Here is a 19,465-nt window from a genome sequence, read left to right as displayed (position 1 = left end):
TCAAGATGATGTCACACATAGGAAGGGAGAAAACCTTGTACAGAGAAAACCATACAAGACTGACAACGCAAACAACATCAAAATTCAATAAACACTGATATTCACATAGGGGATTGAAGTATGTATGTAGGTTTACACAAGAAAAGACACCTAGGATCTAACTCATATATGATCTCATATTAGAGAACCATTTTGAAAATAGAAAAGCTATTAGAATAGAACAGCTCAAATTTGTTATGATTCATTAGAGACACTTGTCACATAGTCTAACATGCTATACTAACAGAAGTGCCTTTAAAGACAGCTGTACAAAGAACGTTGCAGCAATCTAACCTATACTACTTCTTCAGTTCTATTATCCTGGCCAGATTTATAATGATACTTATTTCACCTAGCATACTGATGAGTTTTTGAAATTCAAAAATTTAAAGTATAAGAATTGGGAATACAAGATTAATTCACAGTCATAACTTTGAGTTTTGGCTAATTATCTGCAAGACTTTTAGGATTCCTCTTTTAGAATGTTTATACTATATTCTTCATTAAAGGTCTCTACTAAATGTGTGACTATAACTTTAAGAAAGTACAGGTCGTCCTCAAGTTACAAGTGTAATGGAGCCTGTCCATTCTACTTGTAACTTGAAAGATTGTAGAAGTGAATCTTGTACCCCAAACGAGATCACTCCCTTGCTCGTTAAGATGGAGGTGGCTCGCTAAGTGAACATAAGATACAGGTAGTCCTTGAGTTATGAGTGTAATGGAGCCTGCCCATTCCACTCGTAACTCGAAAACCCGTGGGAATGAATCTCGTACATTGAATAAGATCACTCCCTTGCTCATTAAGATGCATGTGACTCGTTAAGTGAACATGAGATATCTCAGGGTAGGGAAGGCCATGGAGGGCCTAGTGATGGAACAGGCCCCCAAGGCCTCCCAACCCACTAAGATACCTCATGCTTCCCCCTCCATTCCTGCCATGACAGACTCACCTAGAAAAGATCTGTTTTCTCTCTGCCACGGTTCCTGCTGCTGCCAGGATCTGAGGCCAGGGGACGCTTCTGCAACCTTTTCCAGGCTGCTGCCACCCAGATTTGAGGTTGGGGAACTCTTCTGCAGGCCCCCCCATGGCCTGATCAGGCCTGGAGAATGCCTCTGGAGCCCGGATCAGGCCATGGGGGGGCACAAGTGTTCCCCCGCCTCAAATCTGGGCAGCAATGGCCTGGAAAAGGCCTCCAGAACCCTGATTGGGCCACAGGGGGTGGCATGGAAGCATTCCCCGGCCTCAAATCTGGGCGGCAGCATCCTGGAAAACACCTCCAGAGCCTGGATTGGGCCACAGGGGGAGCACAAAAGCATTCCCCGGCCTCAAATACAGGTGGCAATAGCCTGGAAAAAGCCTCCAAAGCCTGGATTGGGCCGTGGCAGGGCGCAGAAGCCTCTCCCAGCCTCAGATCCAGACTGCAGCAGCCTGCAAAAGGCCTCTGGAGCCCCAATCCAGCCTCCAGAAGCACGGGGAAGCATCACTCCACTTTGGTTCTGTTCTCTGTTGCAGAGAACAGGGCCCTAAAGTACCATGAGATCACACAATATCAGTTGTGTGAGATCTCTCCCCACTGAACTCGCATGATCTTGCATTACTTTAGGCCTCCATTCTCTATGAACTCACTGAAGGCCTGGATCAGCCAAGAAAGCGAAGGATCTCAGTCTTCGTAGGGTGAGTATTGAAGGCCTGGTGCCTAGGGAGACCTGGGGTGGGGGTGGGGAGGGAATAACCAGGGTGAATGTTGTAGAGCCTCTGCAGTCACTCATAAGGGCGAACGACTGCCGTAGTGCTGCAATATTGGTAATTTCAGGAGTTGCTCGTAAGCACTAGGGAGCACTTATCGCATAACTTTGAGCGAGCATAAAGTGAACGCTCATAACTTGGGGATTACCTGTATTATCAAACTTTCATAATATCAAGTGAGCTTGCTAAAGATAGCAAAAAAGATTATGAAATACCTTTTTTAACAGTTCATACTGTATTGTTTATATCTGAAACATACTTTATCAATTTTATTTCCTTTAAAACTAGGTGTTCCAGGCTTTTGTGTTTATAATGTAAGCAAATATAAGAGAATCCATTTAAAAGCATACCAACCTTATTCCTCTAATAGAAGAAGCTGTAAAATTCCATTCATGAATTTGTTTCTGTGAAGAAATAAAACCATAGTTCTGAAGCAAGACTGCAAATAATTTCTTACTGCTTGGGCTTAGCCTGCAGTACAGTATTTGCAGTTTTGACTTTAGATTACCTAAGATAGTAAGGTGAAATAATACACATCATTGTGCCTTATCACAAGTTCACAGGTACCATCCTGTGGTTACTCAAATGGGATCACAGTGATGTGATAGCAGGTTCCCTAGGTCCAGTCCAGACAATCTCTCCAGAAGCAAAGCGAATTAATGAATAATACCAAGAGGTGCAAAATACAATTCGCACTGTATTCCTATCATTTCCTCAACGAAGGTCATCCATAAACATTTCCAAGTTATGATATGAATGGATTGGAAATCAAAATTCCTAAAGCTGAGAAACTGGAAAGCATCCACAAAGTTTATAAGGTGTAAAATTGTTTAAACTCTATAAATCAATTCAAATTCTTTTACAGAAATCTGCAATTGGAAAATGAAACCATTGCAATAAATCTAATTTTGTATACTACTAAGAATTCTGTCCCCTTCATGGATTACTGCCTTGTCGTGGCGAAGGGGCTTGCGTAATTCAATGAAGCTATGAGCTATGCCGTGCAGGGCCACCCAAGACGGACAGGTCATAGCAGAGAGTTCTGACAAAACGTGATCCACTGGAGAAGGAAATGGCAAACCACTCCAGTATCTTTGCCATGAAAACCCTATGGACAGTACCAAAAGGCAAAACGATATGACGCTGGAAGATGAGCCCCTCAGGTCGGAAGGCGTCCAATATGCTACTGGGGAAGAGCAGAGGGCTAGTACTAGTAGCGCCAGAAAGAATGAAGCGACTGGGCCAAAGCCGAAAGGACGCTCAGCTGTGGATATGTCTGGTGGTGAAAGGAAAGTCCGATGCTGTAAAGATTTTTTCTCCATAGGAACCTGGAATGTAAGATCCATGAATCAAGGAAAGCTGGACGTGGTCAAACAAGAGATGACAAGACTAAACATTGACATCTTAGGTATCAGCGAACTAAAATGGACAGGAATGGGTGAATTTAATTCAGATGACCATCAGGTATACTACTGTGGGCAAGAATCCCTCAGAAGAAATGGAGTAGCCTTCATAGTCAATAAAAAAATAGGAAAAGCAATACTGGGATACAATCCTCAAAATGACAGAATGATCTCAGTTCGAATCAAAGGCAAACCATTCAATATCACAGTAGTCCAAGTCTATGCCCCAACCACCGGTGCTGAAGAGGATGAAATTGACCGGTTCTATGAAGCCCTACAGCACCTTATAGAACTAACACCCAGAAATGATGTCCTTATCATCATGGGGGATTGGAATGCTAAAGTAGGAAGCCAAAAGATAACCGGAATAACAGGCAAGTTTGGCCTTGGAGTACAAAATGAAGCAGGGCACAGGCTGATAGAATTTTGTCAAGAGAATACGATGGTCATAGCAAACACTCTTTTCCAACAACCCAAGAGACGGCTTTACACATGGACATCACCAGACGGGCAACACAGAAATCAGATTGACTATATGCTCTGCAGCCAAAGATGGAGAAGCTCTATACAGTCAGTAAAAACAAGACCAGGAGCTGACTGTGGCTCAGACCATGAGCTTCTTGTTGCAAAGTTTAGGCTTAAATTAAAGAAAGTAGGGAAAAGCGCTAGGCCAGTCAGGTATGAATTAAATCATATCCCTGTTGAATATACAGTAGAGGTGACAAATAGATTTAAGGAATTAGATCTGATAGACAGAGTGCCAGAAGAACTATGGACAGAGGTTCGCAACATTGTACAACAGGTAGCAACCAAAACCATCCCAAAGAAAAAGAAATGCAAGAAAGCAAAATGGCTGTCTGAGGAAGCTTTGCAAATAGCTGAGGAAAGGAGGGAAGTGAAAGGCAAGGGAGAAAAAGAAAGATATGCCCAATTAAATGCAGAATTCCAAAGAATAGCTAGAAGAGATAAGAATGCCTTCTTAAATGAACAATGCAAAGAAATAGAAGAAAACAATAGAATAGGGAGGACCAGAGATCTTTTCAAGAAAATTGGAGAGATGAAAGGAACATTTCATGCAAAAATGGGCATGATAAAGGACCAAAATGGCAGGGACCTAACAGAGGCAGAAGAGATTAAGAAGAGGTGGCAAAATTACACAGAAGAACTATACAAGAATGAGCTTAATGTCCCTGATAATCACAATGAAGTGGTCACTGACCTCGAGCCAGACATCCTAGAATGTGAAGTGGGCCTTAGAAAAGCTGAGCAACAACAAAGCTAGTGGAGGTGACAGTATTCCAGCTGAGCTATTCAAAATCTTAAAAGACAATGCAGTAAAAGTGCTACACTCAATTTGCCAGCAAATTTGGAAAACTCAACAGTGGCCACAGGATTGGAAAAGATCAGTTTACATTCCAATTCCAAAGAAAGGCAGTGCCAAAGAATGTTCAAACTATCGCACCATTGCACTCATTTCTCATGCTAGTAAAGTTATGCTTAAAATTCTACAAGCTAGACTCCAGCAGTATGTGGATCGAGAACTATCAGAAGTACAGGCAGGATTTCGAAGAGGCAGAGGAACTAGAGATCAAATTGCTAACATACGCTGGATCATGGAGAAAGCTAGAGAGTTCCAGAAAAACATCTACTTCTGCTTCATTGACTATGCTAAAGCCTTTGATTGTGTGGATCATAACAAACTCTGGCAAGTCCTTAAAGAGATGGGCATACCAGACCATCTTATTTGTCTCTTGAGAAATCTATATGCGGGCCAAGAAGCAACAGTGAGAACTGGACACGGAACCACTGATTGGTTCAAAATTGGGAAAGGAGTCCGGCAAGGCTGTATACTGTCGCCTTGCCTATTTAACTTATATGCAGAGCACATCATGAGAAAGGCAGGGCTAGATGAATCAAAAGTTGGAATTAAGATTGCCGGAAGAAACATCAACAACCTAAGATATGCAGATGATACCACTCTAATGGCAGAAAGTGAAGAAGAACTAAAGAGCCTCTTGTTGCGGGTGAAGAAGGAGAGTGCAAAACTTGGGTTGAAACTAAACATTAAGAAAACCAAGATCATGGCATCTGGCCCTCTCAACTCCTGGCAAATAGATGGGGAAGAAATGGAGGTAGTGACAGATTTTATTTTCCTGGGCTCCAAGATCACTGCAGATGGGGACTGTAGCCAAGAAATTAAAAGACGCTTGCTCCTGGGGAGGAAAGCCATTACAAATCTAGACAGCACACTAAAAAGCAGAGACATCACCCTGTCAACAAAAGTGCGTATAGTCAAGGCTATGGTCTTCCCAGTTGCAATGTATGGCAGTGAAAGCTGGACCATAAGAAAGGCTGAGCGCCAAAGAATTGAAGCCTTTGAACTATGGTGCTGGAGAAGACTCCTGCGAGTTCCTTGGACTGCAAGGCGATCAAACTGGTCAGTCCTAGAGGAGATCAACCCTGACTGCTCTTTAGAAGGCCAGATCCTGAAGCTAAAACTCAAATACTTTGGCCACCTAATGAGAAGGAAGGACTCACTGGAGAAGAGCCTAATGCTAAGAAAGATTGAGGGCAATAGAAGAAGGGGACGACAGAGAATGAGGTGGCTGGATGGAGTCATTGAAGCAGTAGGCGTGAGCTTAGATGGACTCCAGAAGATGGTAGAGGACAGGAAGGCCTGGAGGAACATTGTCCATAGGGTCGCGATGGGTCGGACACGACTTCGCAACTAACAACAACAACAAGAATTCTGTGAAACTGAAATCTTGAGAGTTCTAAATCTTAAAAATTGGCCCTAAAGGACCTTAAGATAAAATAAACAGGAATACTTAATAATGTATTAATGCTGGACACTTTCTGTTTGCAACATTGTTTTTCTTCTGAAGAATTAGGAATAAAATGTTCTTTTTAAAACATTTTTATGAAACACTCATTAGGAGTTCTTAAAAGAATAGCATGATTGTTTTCAAATAAATCATGTCTAAAGTATTAAGAAAACGCCCAGCTAATCTTACCATTTCTGCAGGGGACACATGCCAAAGGGAAACTGTTCTCTCATCAGCTTCATTATTGATTGAAACATATGCAGGCTGATATATCTTGGTTGGCTCTATCACCAATACCTAAATAAAGAAAACTTGTTGTATGAAGCATGTATTCAAACTGCTATCTAGCCATCATTCAATTTCAAAATGAGGAACAGAATTCTTGCATTATAATCCTAAGCCTAATTATTACAGACCAAAAGCACAATGAATTTAGGGGCTTTTGAATAAATTTGAATAAGACAACCTTTTGTTATTTCAATGGAAAAGACTTGCTTTAGTTCATATCATCTCTTGTATTAACTGCATTTTTAGGTATATATGGATGAATGTATTACAGCTCAATCCACCAATTCTCAAACTAGTAACCAACAGAAACACATTAATATAAAGCACTCTAACTAATGGGAAAAAATGAAATATAGCTCCCTGAAGTTGCAACATTCAATTCATGGCAAGAGATCTCTCTGATAGATTGAGGAAACCAAGAATAAGAGAAATTCAGTTAGAGAGCATTTCTTAAAGGTACAAAGCATGGAAACATGAAAAGGAAACATTTCAAAGAAACACCACATTAACTGGCTTGCTAGAAGTCTGCTTGAGAACTATAATCCTTTTCAACATGTTTTATATTGACTAGCATTAATTTTGAAATCCATATGAATAAACTGTTCTTGAGTTTGCCAGCTATGTGGGACTTGACATCCTCATTACTAATCTGTTCCCAGGAAATATATGGCTTTTTGAAAAACCAATATGGTGAGAGTCAACTTAGTCTTAAGGGGAACACTATTCTATTAGTTTGTTCAATACACAATCATTTTTGTTATCTCCAACTCAGTATCAATATACCGGTAGTTATATAATTAACAACTAATTATACACTGTAGAGTCTTACTGGGAATCTTAAGCCATCGTTTTTTTCTTTGGTTGCCTCAACAATTATATCCAACCAGAAGTTCAGTCTTTCTTGCCTTGGAGAATGTTCTATGGTCTGTTTCTTGAAATGCTGAATTAATATCAGATTTTGTACCAAGGATTTTAAATACCTGAAACATGTAAATATAAGTAATAAACAAAATGGCCAACGGGTCCTTTTAAATCAATGTTGAAAAACATATTTTATAGGAATCATGTATTTAAATAGATGGATAATAAAATCAACCTTCCTAAGTCTATTATTTATAAAACATACTTTCCAACGAGTTACTGCTAATTCTTACCTAGTTAGTCTTCTTTAAAAACACAAATGATATTTTTATTTAAAGTCTGCAGCCAAATTATCATGTGAATATTTTGACAAAAAAAATGTATCTTTATTGGAGGGAAAACTCCCAAATCCACAACTAGTTGATATTGTTAGGAAGATCAATCAAACCATAATAAATAGTTATGCAAACTCTTTTTGTTTATCAAAATTCCTCATCAGGCAAAATATCACAACAAAGCAAAAATGTTGGTGTGTATGTATGAATTTGGAAAAACAAACTTCTACAAGGATTCAGGTCATCATAGACAGATTGACCATCATGGCTTACAATAAAGAGAAGACTTAACAAAACCTAGTAAATGCGAGCTACAATTACAAAAAATATGTGATGATACATACCAAATGGGTGGTTTCAATTTGAAAAGTCTTTCTGCTGCTTGGATAGCTTTACCAATGTCACTGGCCAACATGCTTACGGTGAAAAACTGTCCAACGTCCCAGTAATTGTTCATTTTTTCCAGATTCCCTTTTCTTCCCAATAAACTATTTAATCGTACTCCTTGACAAACATATGAAAAGAGAATGCTGCAAATGAATACAAGAATCCTATTCCAAAACCTAAGAGAGGGTGATGTGTTTCTAAAGATTATAGTCTCAAAATTTAACTGGAAGGAGAAATTGTACAGGTGTACCCATCTTTTTCTCTACAGAATTTAAAGCTAGAAATTAGACAATACTATTGCCATTGCTGTTAACAGTTAAGTAGAAGGAAGCTTCATGTTACTGGAACCATGAAAGGAAGGGAGAAAAAGGTGGATCAGGCTTATGAAATTAACTGACTGACATCACCACACTTAATTTTCCTTTATTCATTTACCTATTTTCCTCAGTTCCATGGAAGTTTCAAATTGCTGCCCTGAAACAATCAGCAAAACTGCAAGGTTAATTCCAGAATATAGAGTTGACTGGAGCTCAAACCCTTTATGATACCTGCAGGAACAAAATTTAATCAAATGAGTCACAGAAGAAAAATAGTTATCAAATCTCAATACATCTCATGCTAGATATTACAGAACTGATTCCACCTCTCCTCCGCCCCTTATTTCCTTCTCCCTGGGAAAGATGAGAATGCAGATTTTAGTCATCCAATAGCTGTCCTGTAATATCTAGTTGGCCACTGCTAATCAGAGAACAAGAGCTTTCATCAAATCCTGAGGGCCTTCCTTATGGTTTTATTTGTATATATTCCCTTATTATTTATTCACTTTTTAGGAAGATAGGATACTATAGGTCTGTGGTGGCGAACCTATGGCATGGGTGCCACAGGTGGCACACGGAGCCCTCTCTGTGGGCACGCGTGCCATCACCCCAGTGCTAGGCCTTCAGCTGGGTTTTATAAAACCTTTTTACTTTAGGCTTCCGTTGCCATGTACAAAAAAAATCAATTTCAACTTCTCGCAGGAAAAAAAAAGTTCTCACAAAGTTGAAATTGATTGATCTTTTTACTCCCACCCAGTCTGCCTTCACCACTGCAGCCACGCCCACCAAATTGGCCACACCCACTCAAAGGGCCATGCCCACCTGGCACCCGATGATACATAAGTGGGTTTTGGGTTGCAGTTTAGACACTCAGTCTCTAAAAGGTTTGCCATCACTGCTATCGGTAGCCCTCAACTTACGACCACAATTGATGCCAAAATTTATGTTGCTAAGGGAGACATGTTGTGAGTTTTACTCCATTTTACGACTTTTCTGCCATAGTTGTTAAGTGAATCATTGGAGTTTTAAGTTAGTAACAGAGTTCTTAAATGAATCTGGCTTCCCCACTGACTTTGCTTGTCAGAAGTCACAGAGTAGTAGTCACATTACCCCAGAACACTCCAACCATCATAAATATGAGCCAGTTGCCAAGTGGCCGAATTTCAGTCATGTGGCTGTGGGGAATGCTACAGTGGTCATAAGTGTGAAAAATGGTCATAAGTCACTTTTTTCAGTGCTACTGTAAATTTGAATGGTCACTAAATGAATTGTTGTAAGTTGAGGACTACCTGTAATTGGTAGTGAATATGGAATTCACTAGTAGGATACTCTCCTTTTCTATTTTTGTAGTGATACTGAACCATTCAACACCTCTTACCATTCAATAGCTTTGTCTCGGCTACTATTATCTTTACAGTCTGAATCAAGGAATATGTCTTTATAAATTCTCCCATATAGGCAAAACATATCTGGTGCTGGATGATCACATGTCTGTAAGACCTGGAGCATCACTTGAAGCGCCTTTTCCCGGTCACCCATGTTGTTCCTTCTAAAATTCAGACAAAAACCTGGTCTAATTTACACACATACATAAACCACATTGAATGACAAACTTTTTGTTCCTAACAACATTATATAATTATATTACCCCAAAACCGCACTTTATATAGATTTTCTCAGATTGAGTGTTCTACAGTAAAACCAATAAGGATTCTTGTAACAATATAAAGACATTTACTGTACTACATTTGTAAATAACATTCTATTCCATCACATCTTTCTACTACTAATAGTTTATACAATAAAAAATTTGATGGGCTTAAGGTGTCATCAGACTCCTTGTTCTTCAAGCAAACCAATCAATTTTCAATAGTTTTTTCCTCTCTAGCATTTTTTCCAGATGTATACATCTCCTAGGAATATAATACAAGACCTATGAAATCTAAAGTGACTTTAGACAGCTCTTTTCCTCTTCCTATGGATATTTTCAGTTAATTCTGAAAAACCACCCTATCATGGACAGTCAGATAACTGCTTTGTACTCAGTATCTGAAAGGTGCTTTGGAGTACCACATGGGCCTTTGAAAGATACAGTTACTATAAGATATCACAGAGCTGCTACTTTCTGTGTACTCTGGAGACTAAATCTAAGGTGTAGCAGAGTTCTAATATTCATTTTGTACAGCTGTCCCTAATGAAATAAATTCAATGTATTGCTGAAGAAAAGGTACAGTATGACTCTAGAACATTTTAGTTAAGTATCTCAGATGTCTGACTTTAACTATAAAGCAAAATCTTTCAACATGTGACAAAAAGTTTCATTAGTACTACTTTTTCAGGATCCAAATTGAAACAAATACATGTTAATATACTGTACATAAAAACCCTTTCATTGTTTACATAAAGATAACACATTCGTGTGAACAAAACCTGCAATTGGCAAACACTGCAGTTTAAAAAATCTTTTACATAAGACTGTTGAAGTGTACTAACCAAATACTGTTCATGTATAATAGAAAAAAAGTTACACATTGCCAGATCTATAAATAATTCAATATGTAGTAAAGTCAATGCACAAACTTCATGATTTAAGGGATTCTGTAAAAGTAATAAACAACTGGCACAAAGGTTTACCAATTAATACTAGTCATAACATGCACTGAATCTTTAACAGCAAGCACACTTTCAACTGTTAGCTCAATTGTTAAAGAATATGGTAAAACTGAGGCATGGGTCAGGAACCCTACTTTCTGCAAGATACAAAAAGATTGAACCTGGGTACCAGGGCTAGGTAAAAGAAGTAACAATGGTTTGGAATCAACAAAAAGCTGGAAAAGTCCAGGGAATGAAGCAGAAGATATTTGCTTCGTGAATCTGTAAAAAATATGTAACCAAGACTAGCAACTTTATGCATTCTGCTGCTTATTTCTCTGTATAAATTCAGTAACTATGTGTTTTATGCAACAAGATTATGCCAACAAAACCACAGATTACTGAATATTTCTTGAGTAAAAGAAGCCACAATGTTGTTTAGTCTTCCCCACTTTACTGGGAATATTCTGGATCGAAGCTGTTGTACTTTAATTAATCTCTTGTAAGACTTCTATGGTCTATGTAAGCAGATATAATTAACCTTAACAGGTCTCTCCAGATAGTTTTGAACTTGTAGAAAACACCTTTATCATATAGAAATACCTTTATTGCATGTGTTCGATCCAGAATAGTTAGAAGATGATAATGCTCCCAGGGTCTGCATATTGGGACCCCATGTTTTCTACTAATGAAGCATGGCTCTCTAGGGAAAAAGGAGGAGGAAGTCCCAGAAAGGGGAGGGGAAAGGAAACACGTCATAGGGTAGGAGGGTCTGACTGCCCACATTGTGATTTCTCCACACAGCCACGTGGTGGCAGCACAGATACCTTTCCTGACGCATATCAAAATTATCTTTTTATTTCTCTTTCTTTCTTTCTTTCTTTCTTTCTTTCTTTCTTTCTTTCTTTCTTTCTTTCTTTCCTTCCTTCCTTCCTTCCTTCCTTCCTTCCTTCCTTCCTTCCTTCCTTTCGTAACTTTGAGCCAATTGCTTGCTCCCTCAGTCTACCTCATGTAACTGGGTTGTTGTGGGCAGTTATGCCATCCTGTGTTGTGCAATATAAAGGTGGGATATAAATACAATTGTTTGTTTGTTTGATTGATTTCTATAACCACCTATCTCAACAAGTGACTGGGTGATGTACATCACAAATATGTAAATAAAACAGAAATATTTAAATTATTTGAAGTACCACAACATTTCACAATGTGACTTTCAAGAAACCATGGGAAACGATTACAATATCGTTAAATAGTAATTGTTAATATTAAAGAATAAAAAGAAATTTGCATCACTCCTGAGATACATATTCAATGGTATAATCTGTGCAAATCTATTTTACTATTAGTTCTAAGCAACTTGTTCATTACAATAAACTATGCTATACAGTTGAAATTAAACTGAACCCCAATCTAATAGTGTCCAAGGACTATTTTCAAATTAGAATTAAAGGAAATTTATGAGAAATGGCTGGAAATATATCAGAAATGCCAGTTAAACTGAATAATATAGGGTCAGAAAATGATTTTGTACTTTATGTAAAATTATGGCATGAAAATTAAAAACTAACTAATTGGGAGGATGTTGCCTGTTATTAAGATACCTTGTGAAGTGATTATATCCTTCTGAAAATAACATCACTTTTCACAAAATACAGTCACATCGCATAATGGGATAATTGTATCAATGGCAGCAGAATTTGGTCTATTACGTGCAAGTCCATTGTACTGAGGTCCAATAAATTTAAAATTTCACTTCATGAATCTTTAACTTTAAAGCTATTTTTAAGATATCCACGGTAGCTCACTAATTACATAAAATATCTATTTATAAAAAAAATTAGAGTAAAACATATAAAATTTAAGCTTACCTATTCAGTGCAAAGGCATAGTGAAATTTGATATTGTGCTGATCAGCCAAATCACAAGTTGGGAGCATTTCCAGTGTCTCCACTAGTTTCACCATAGCATCATAATCCTAGCAGTAGCAAAAGATAATAAAATATTTATAAACAAAATTCATGCATCAAATATTTCTTCTTTTCCTACTTTGCAAATGTGGCCATGACTAACAACTCCTAAAAAATTTATAGTGCTTGTCCCTAACAACTGATTCACCACAGAAGCAAATCTGACAAAGATACTCTTTACTAACAGGGAACAACTTTATAACTGTATAACAAAATCCTTTCTTTTGAATAGAATAGAGCTGGAAAAGACCTTGCAGGTCTTCTAGTCCAGCCCCTCACTCAAGCAGGAGAACCTATGCCATCTCAGACAAGTGACTTTTACTCTTTTGGTAACAAGTCACTGGTGTGACTCTTCTAGATGGATGATCTTCTCTTAAGTATTTATCTATTTGTAACTGGCAGAAAGTCAGAAGTGAAATTTAAAAAGTAGCCTTATAGATAATCTCTTTGTAAGGGCAGTAGATATGCAATATATATGCTGAAGGTCACCCAGATTCCATAACAACTGTTTATGAGATTCATTCCCTCAAGTTCAATTTAAGGCTGATGAATATCATAGAAAAAGACACAAAATATTGCATGAAAAGCAGTTTTGAGCTTACAATAGATGTTCTAAAAGGGGACAAATTAAGATCAGAAACATCCATACCATAAATGGGTAAATTCTGCATTTCAGGTAAAAGTAACATACCTGGATATCTCTATAGGATAGGAGTAAATTGATCACAATGTCAGAAGTCAGGATTTCAGTATTATCCATATGAAGTTTAATCCTACCCAGTTCTTTTGCAAGTTCTTCTCCTTGATATTTCTCTCTAGCTTTTCTGATATCATTTAACAGACTTTCCTTATAATATGTACTAAGGAATTAAACACAACAGAACACAAATTTATTTAACACTGAACAACAAACAACAAACCATCGAACAACAGACTTGGTTTCTCTGCAGGATGTTTATATTTTAATTCAATTTATATGGCTGCCCATCTCAGCAAGTAGTTGGTAAGTATCTTCTGAACAGAAATAAGGAATGTTATGAATGGAGAGATCCTATGTTTCTATCTAATTATAATAAAAACCCAGTGCAAAATTCAAACTGAGCATGGAAATCCACATTTCTGTATGGTTCGCTATACATTAATTCAAAGCCAATCATTACCTGAACCTGATATGAATAGAAACAGCTTCCCACACAAATGAGGTGACCATATGACATAGTTAACAAAATCTAATGTCACAGATATAAAGTATTTCTGTTGTTGCAATATTTCAGTTAGATGATGATGGTAGTCACAACCTTATCTTCTTGCTATCTTGATTAGTCAAGGCAACTAACAAAAATAAAGCAAAACAACATAACAAATTGAAAATAAAGATCAAAATTAACAATAAATACTGGAATCATGAAACAATTCTAATCATGGTGAGGTTGTCTTTATAGTTTTACTAAACAATGAGAGAATGGGACTCCCAAAGATGCTTCCAAAGAATCTCCATAGAGAGAATGGGGCATATATTGAGGGAATATATTCCATAGCATGGCAGAAACAAAGACAAAGTCTTTCGCATCTGTCAAAACTACAAGCATCTAACAAGAAAACAGAAGTGGGGTATCTCTTCAAAAGGTCCTACTGATTTTAACACTCAGTCAGGGTCAATAATAGGATAATGGTCCTGTTAGGTATTTGGTTCTTGCAGGCATTGAGCGAGATGGAGGGTTCAAACATCAACAGGCTTTATTGAGAGTCAGAACATAACAGAAGCAATCTAATAGCTGCTACACAGCTATTTACATGGTTGGCCTCTAGGGGGCGACCAATAGATTTAAAGTAGCAGTTTCCCACCCAAAAACCTACTTAATCAGCTGGAGACAGCCAGTCTAGTTTGGCCCAGCAACCATTACAACACATGCAAGTGAATTCAGCCATTAGCAACAGTTTAAACATAAGCAAATAATTACAGCATGTAAGGCCTGTACATTACACCCCTTCCCCCTGGCTAGCACAACTTTCATTTGCTTACAAAATCTTGAAGATACTTAGGTAGTCTTCGTGTTCATTCGGAACATCGGGAGGTTACTGGAAGCTCCCGGTCTACCTGTTTGCCTGCCAGCCTGTAGACCCGGGCTTTGCAGTTCAGTGGAATCAAAACAACTCGAGTCCCTTTGGCTGGCCTGTTCCGGTCGACCCAAACCAAAATCCAAACCTGCCACAAAATTGGCAGGGCTGTTACTGGTTGTAGGATCACTGTCCGGCTCCTGTGGTACAGTCTGTGTTTCTGGGGAAAATGCTTCTATGTCCCCGTCCCCGTTCTCTTGTGCAAGAATTCTCTCAGAGCATGCAAACTGCTCTGCTGCAATACTGACTTGTGGACTCAATGTCTGTCCCTCTTGGAAGTCCTGGGTCAGCGACTGTTCTGCTAGCCGCATGAACCTGAACCGCCGACGCAACTGATCAATTTGTCAGCAAATGACTCACCCATCTTTCAAGACCACCTTGTAGGAGAGTGGTCCTGACACCTTAACAACCTTCGCTGCCACCTACAAGGCCCCTTGCCCATAATTCCGGGTCCAAACCCAGTCCCCCACTTGTAAGTTTCTTGGTGCCTTCAGACGTGCCGTGTCTGAGGCTACTCTGTCGGGGTGCAGCCTGTCCAGTTTAGTGATTAGCCTCTTGCCCCAGCTAAGCTCTGCTGGGCTCTTGCCTGTGGCGGTGCAGGGCATTGTGTGCTGGCATAATAGGAAGTCAGCCAGTCTGTGGTGCCAATCCCCTGTGACAATACGTTTCAGGAATTCTTTGGTTGTGCGAACCATGTGTTCTGCCTGTCCGTTCGACGACAGGTGGAAGGGAGCTGATGTGGCATGACTTATGAGGTTGGCCCTGAGGAAGGCCTGGAATTCTGACATGGTGGGCTCCGTTGTGAGACTATGTGTTGCAAACAGTGACCGCAACACCTGGATGGTCCTAACAGTAGTCATATTGGAAACTGGGACCACCTCCAACCATTTAGAGTGGCTATCAACCATTATTAAAAACAACTGTCCCTGAAAGGGCCCGGCAAAATGTACGTAGATTCTTGACCACGGTGTGTGCTTTCCTCCCATTGGTGGACAGGGGCCTGTGGCATCTCTGGTCTGGACTGCTGACATGTGTAACATCTGTGTACTTGGGCCTCGATAACTTTATCTAGCCCTGGCCACCAGTGGTAGCTCGCCAGTGCCTTCATCTGGACGATACCCGGATGGCCTTCATGCAGTGACTGGAGAACCCTGGGCCTGAGTGAGCTGGGGACTACAACCCTACTGCCCCAAAGAATACACTCCTTATGAGTGGACAGCTCATTTTTCCTAATAAAAAAACCTTGGAATTTGGCTCCCAGGCTATTTTCTAGCCATCCTGTGTGAATCCATGCCAACACGCAACTTAGGGTTTTGTCGGATGCTGTCTCTGCAGCCAGATCTCCTGCATGTAGGGGGAACTCTGGCAAATCCTGTATGGCTAAAATGCGTGCAGCCAGAGCCAGATCTGGTTCCACATGCAGCAAGGGCAATCTGCTAAGGCCGTCTGCGTGGCCCATTTCTTTGTGGATCAGCCTGAAACTGTAGGCTGAAAGGAATATGGACCACCTCAACATTCGTGGTGACAGAATTTGAGGTGTCTGTTTTTTTGTTGTGAACAATACTAGCAAGGGCTTGTGGTCAGTAAAGACCGTGAACTGGCATCCATACAAATAGTCATGGAACTTTTTAACCCCGGCCACGATGGCCAAGGCCTCTTTGTCAATTTGCACGTAGTTGCACTCCGCAGAGGACAAGGTCCTCGAATAATACATGGGGGACTGTTTCCCATCAGCCAACAAATGGCTCAGCACAGCCCCAACCACATATGGGGACATATCACACGTGATGCAAACTGGCAGCTTTTCGTTAAAGTGCGTGAGCACCAAGTTTGAGGATAACAGTGCTTTGACTGCCTGGAAACTCCTTTCGTGGACCTTGGTCCACTGCCACTGAGTGTTTTTGTCTAAGAGCCGGTGTAACAGCTCTGCCACTGCGGCCTTATTTGGGAGAAATGCATGATAGAAGTTTAGAAGGCCCAAGAAGGCTTGAAGCTCCCCCTTGGACCTAGGACTTGGTGCCAGCTGAATCGCTTTCAGCTTTGACTCTGCAGGATGGGTGCCCTCAGCATCAATTCGAAACCCAAGGAATTCTGTAGATAGAACCCCAATCTTGCATTTGTCTCTCTTTAATCTAAGTCCCGCAGCATGGAACCACTGAATAACGACTCTAAGCCACTCTCAGCCAGAACTTCTGTGGACTCCCTGGCAATGAGTACAACATCGAAGTAGGGGCAGACCCCGGAATACTCTTGAGCGTACGCTCCATGATTCCTTGAAAAATCCCTGGGACTACACTCACCCCGAATTGAAGACGCTTGACCTTGAAGGCCCCCATGTGTAACAATCGTTTGGGCAGCTGCCGTGGCCTCGTCCACCAGCAGCTATTGATAGGCCTGTGCTAAATCTAATTTAGTGAACATGCAGCCTCCTTGCAACGATACCAGAATATGGCTGATGACTGGGACAGGGTATACGTGCTGTTGTAGTGCCCGGTTAACGGTGCACTTGTAGTCGGCACATATTTGTACCTCTCCATTGGCCTTGAGTGGCGTTATAATGGGGGTTTCCCACTCCCCACTGTCTATGGGCTGCAAAACCCCGACTGACAAGCTTGTCCAGCTCTGCATCAATTTTATGCTTTAACGCAAATGGCACACGATGGGGCTTAACCCAGATTGGCGCTACCAGGGGATCAAGTTTAAAAACTATCGGAAGGTCTTTGTACTCTCCCAAACTTGGGCCAACAACATCTGTGAATTTCTTGCAGACGGAAGACAAGTGTGTCGTTTGTGTCCAGTGAATGCCGGTTACTTGTATGCCCAATGCATCGAACCAATCGAGCCCTATGAGGCTCGTAAGTTGGCCATCTACCACAATCACATCTAGTGGGCCTGAAAACCCCCTGAATTTCACCGCAAGTGTGGCTTCACCCTTGACCGCCACTCTGGAGTTCTGGAAGTCAGGGAGTAAAATGCTAGATGGTCGAAGTTGAACCCATCTATTGCTACGGCTGCAAACGTGCCGAAAAGTCCCGATTGAGATGATGGACACAGCAGAGCCTGTGACCAGTTCCATTTTACATGGAACTCCCTGAAGTTTGACCTGCAGTAGCAACTTCTGCTTAAGAGGTTGGTGGGCACCAGTTCGGAACATGCTCCTATGACTGGAGCAAAACCCTACTTGGTATTGCCTTGGGGCGCCTGATTTCCCACACACCCAGCACGTGGCTGTTCTGAAATGGCAATCTGTGCATTTATGGCAGCCTCCGCAGCCCAAACACCTCGGGAACAGAACTGCCTTGTCAGTTGGCCTCGGCCCCCTTTCTATGTGCCTCTGTATATTGTCGACCATGGTCGAGAGTCGGTGTCTTCCAACCATTCGGCGTCCTCGTGGTGGACGGTTTCTGTGTTTGGCGTGCTTTTGGAGGGCTGCAATGCCTTCATGGCCCCTGTGGCGGCTTCGTCCACCATGACCTCCTTTAAGGCCTCTTGAAGTGAGAGGTTTTGTTAGAGCTCTCTATTCCTGTGTCCACAGACTAAGTGGTTCCTTAGTCTCTCTTCTAAGTCAGCGAAATTGCAAAGTCGCGATGCTTGACGAAGCGCTGCGATGAATTCTGTCACCGACTCACCGGGTTGTTGTTCGCGTTGCTCAAAGGCGTGCCTCCATGCTATCACAGACAACTTTGGCTCAAAGTGGTTGCAGAGTTTTTTCTTTAAATCAGCATACGTGATGGTCTCCAGTTAACGCCAGGGTGACCAAGTTCTCGACGATATCCAAGGTGGGTGGGCTGCACACGCAGAGGAGGGTTGTGGCCTTCAGCCCATCTTCGCTGACTTGATTGGCATGGATGTAGTTTTCCATGCAGAAAATGACCATCTCTCCGGGTGCGTGACGTAGAACTCTTCGAGCTTTCCGACCTTCGCCATAGTTAGTAGTCTTCGCGGCTTGAGTCTCACGTTGTCTTGTGCTGCTGACTTCTGCATAGGCCTTAGGACAGATCCTTAGGGCTGGGTGGTCTCCAGCATGGCTTGCTAGGCAGACCGAGGGGGGGGGAATGTAGTTCCTGCCAAGCTCTGTGCTGGCCTCACCCCCTAGTGACTTCAGGCTCTTATGATGAAGCAGCACATCCCACCTTCGTTGCCAGTGTTATGTATTCAGTTCTTGCAGGCACTGAGCGAGACGGAGGGTTGAAACAGCAACAGGTTTTATTGAGAGTCAGAACATAACAGAAGCAATCCAATAGCTGCTACACAGCTATTTATATGGTTGGCCTCTAGGCGGTGACCAACAGATTTAAAGCAGCGGTTTCCCACCCAAAAACCTACTTAATCGGCTGGAGACAGCCAGTCTACTTTGGCCCAGCAACCATTACAACACATGCAAGTGAATTCAGCCATTAGCAACAGTTTAAACATAAGCAACTAATTACAGCATGTAAAGCCAGTACATTACAGGTCCCTTACATAATTGGGGCCTAGTCCACTTAGTGCATTAAAGGTTTAGATCAATTTCTTAAATTGATGTCTAGTAGGTAGCTGGCAATCTGTATACAGGTAGTCCTTGACTTACAACAGTTTATTTAATG

At 40.9% G+C, this 19,465-nt stretch overlaps 1 protein-coding gene across 1 annotated transcript in view; it reads right to left on the bottom strand.

Annotated features, from left to right (window-relative positions):
- The window catches only part of MAP3K15 (mitogen-activated protein kinase kinase kinase 15), a 102,239-nt gene that overhangs the window by 53,645 nt on the left and 29,129 nt on the right, over positions 1-19,465 (bottom strand). The window contains exons 5-12 of the mRNA XM_081327554.1: positions 13,453-13,621; positions 12,663-12,769; positions 9,581-9,751; positions 8,321-8,433; positions 7,843-8,002; positions 7,132-7,282; positions 6,204-6,311; positions 2,141-2,190 (exon numbers count right to left, since the gene is read on the bottom strand). Of these exons, the coding sequence (XP_081183680.1) occupies positions 2,141-2,190; positions 6,204-6,311; positions 7,132-7,282; positions 7,843-8,002; positions 8,321-8,433; positions 9,581-9,751; positions 12,663-12,769; positions 13,453-13,621 (1,029 nt within the window). The remainder of the gene's footprint in view (positions 1-2,140; positions 2,191-6,203; positions 6,312-7,131; positions 7,283-7,842; positions 8,003-8,320; positions 8,434-9,580; positions 9,752-12,662; positions 12,770-13,452; positions 13,622-19,465) is intronic.

This window comes from Vipera berus, assembly GCF_964194415.1.
Source record: "Vipera berus genome assembly, chromosome: 4".
Lineage (NCBI taxonomy): Eukaryota > Metazoa > Chordata > Lepidosauria > Squamata > Viperidae > Vipera > Vipera berus.
This window is presented reverse-complemented; position numbering and strand designations above follow the sequence as displayed.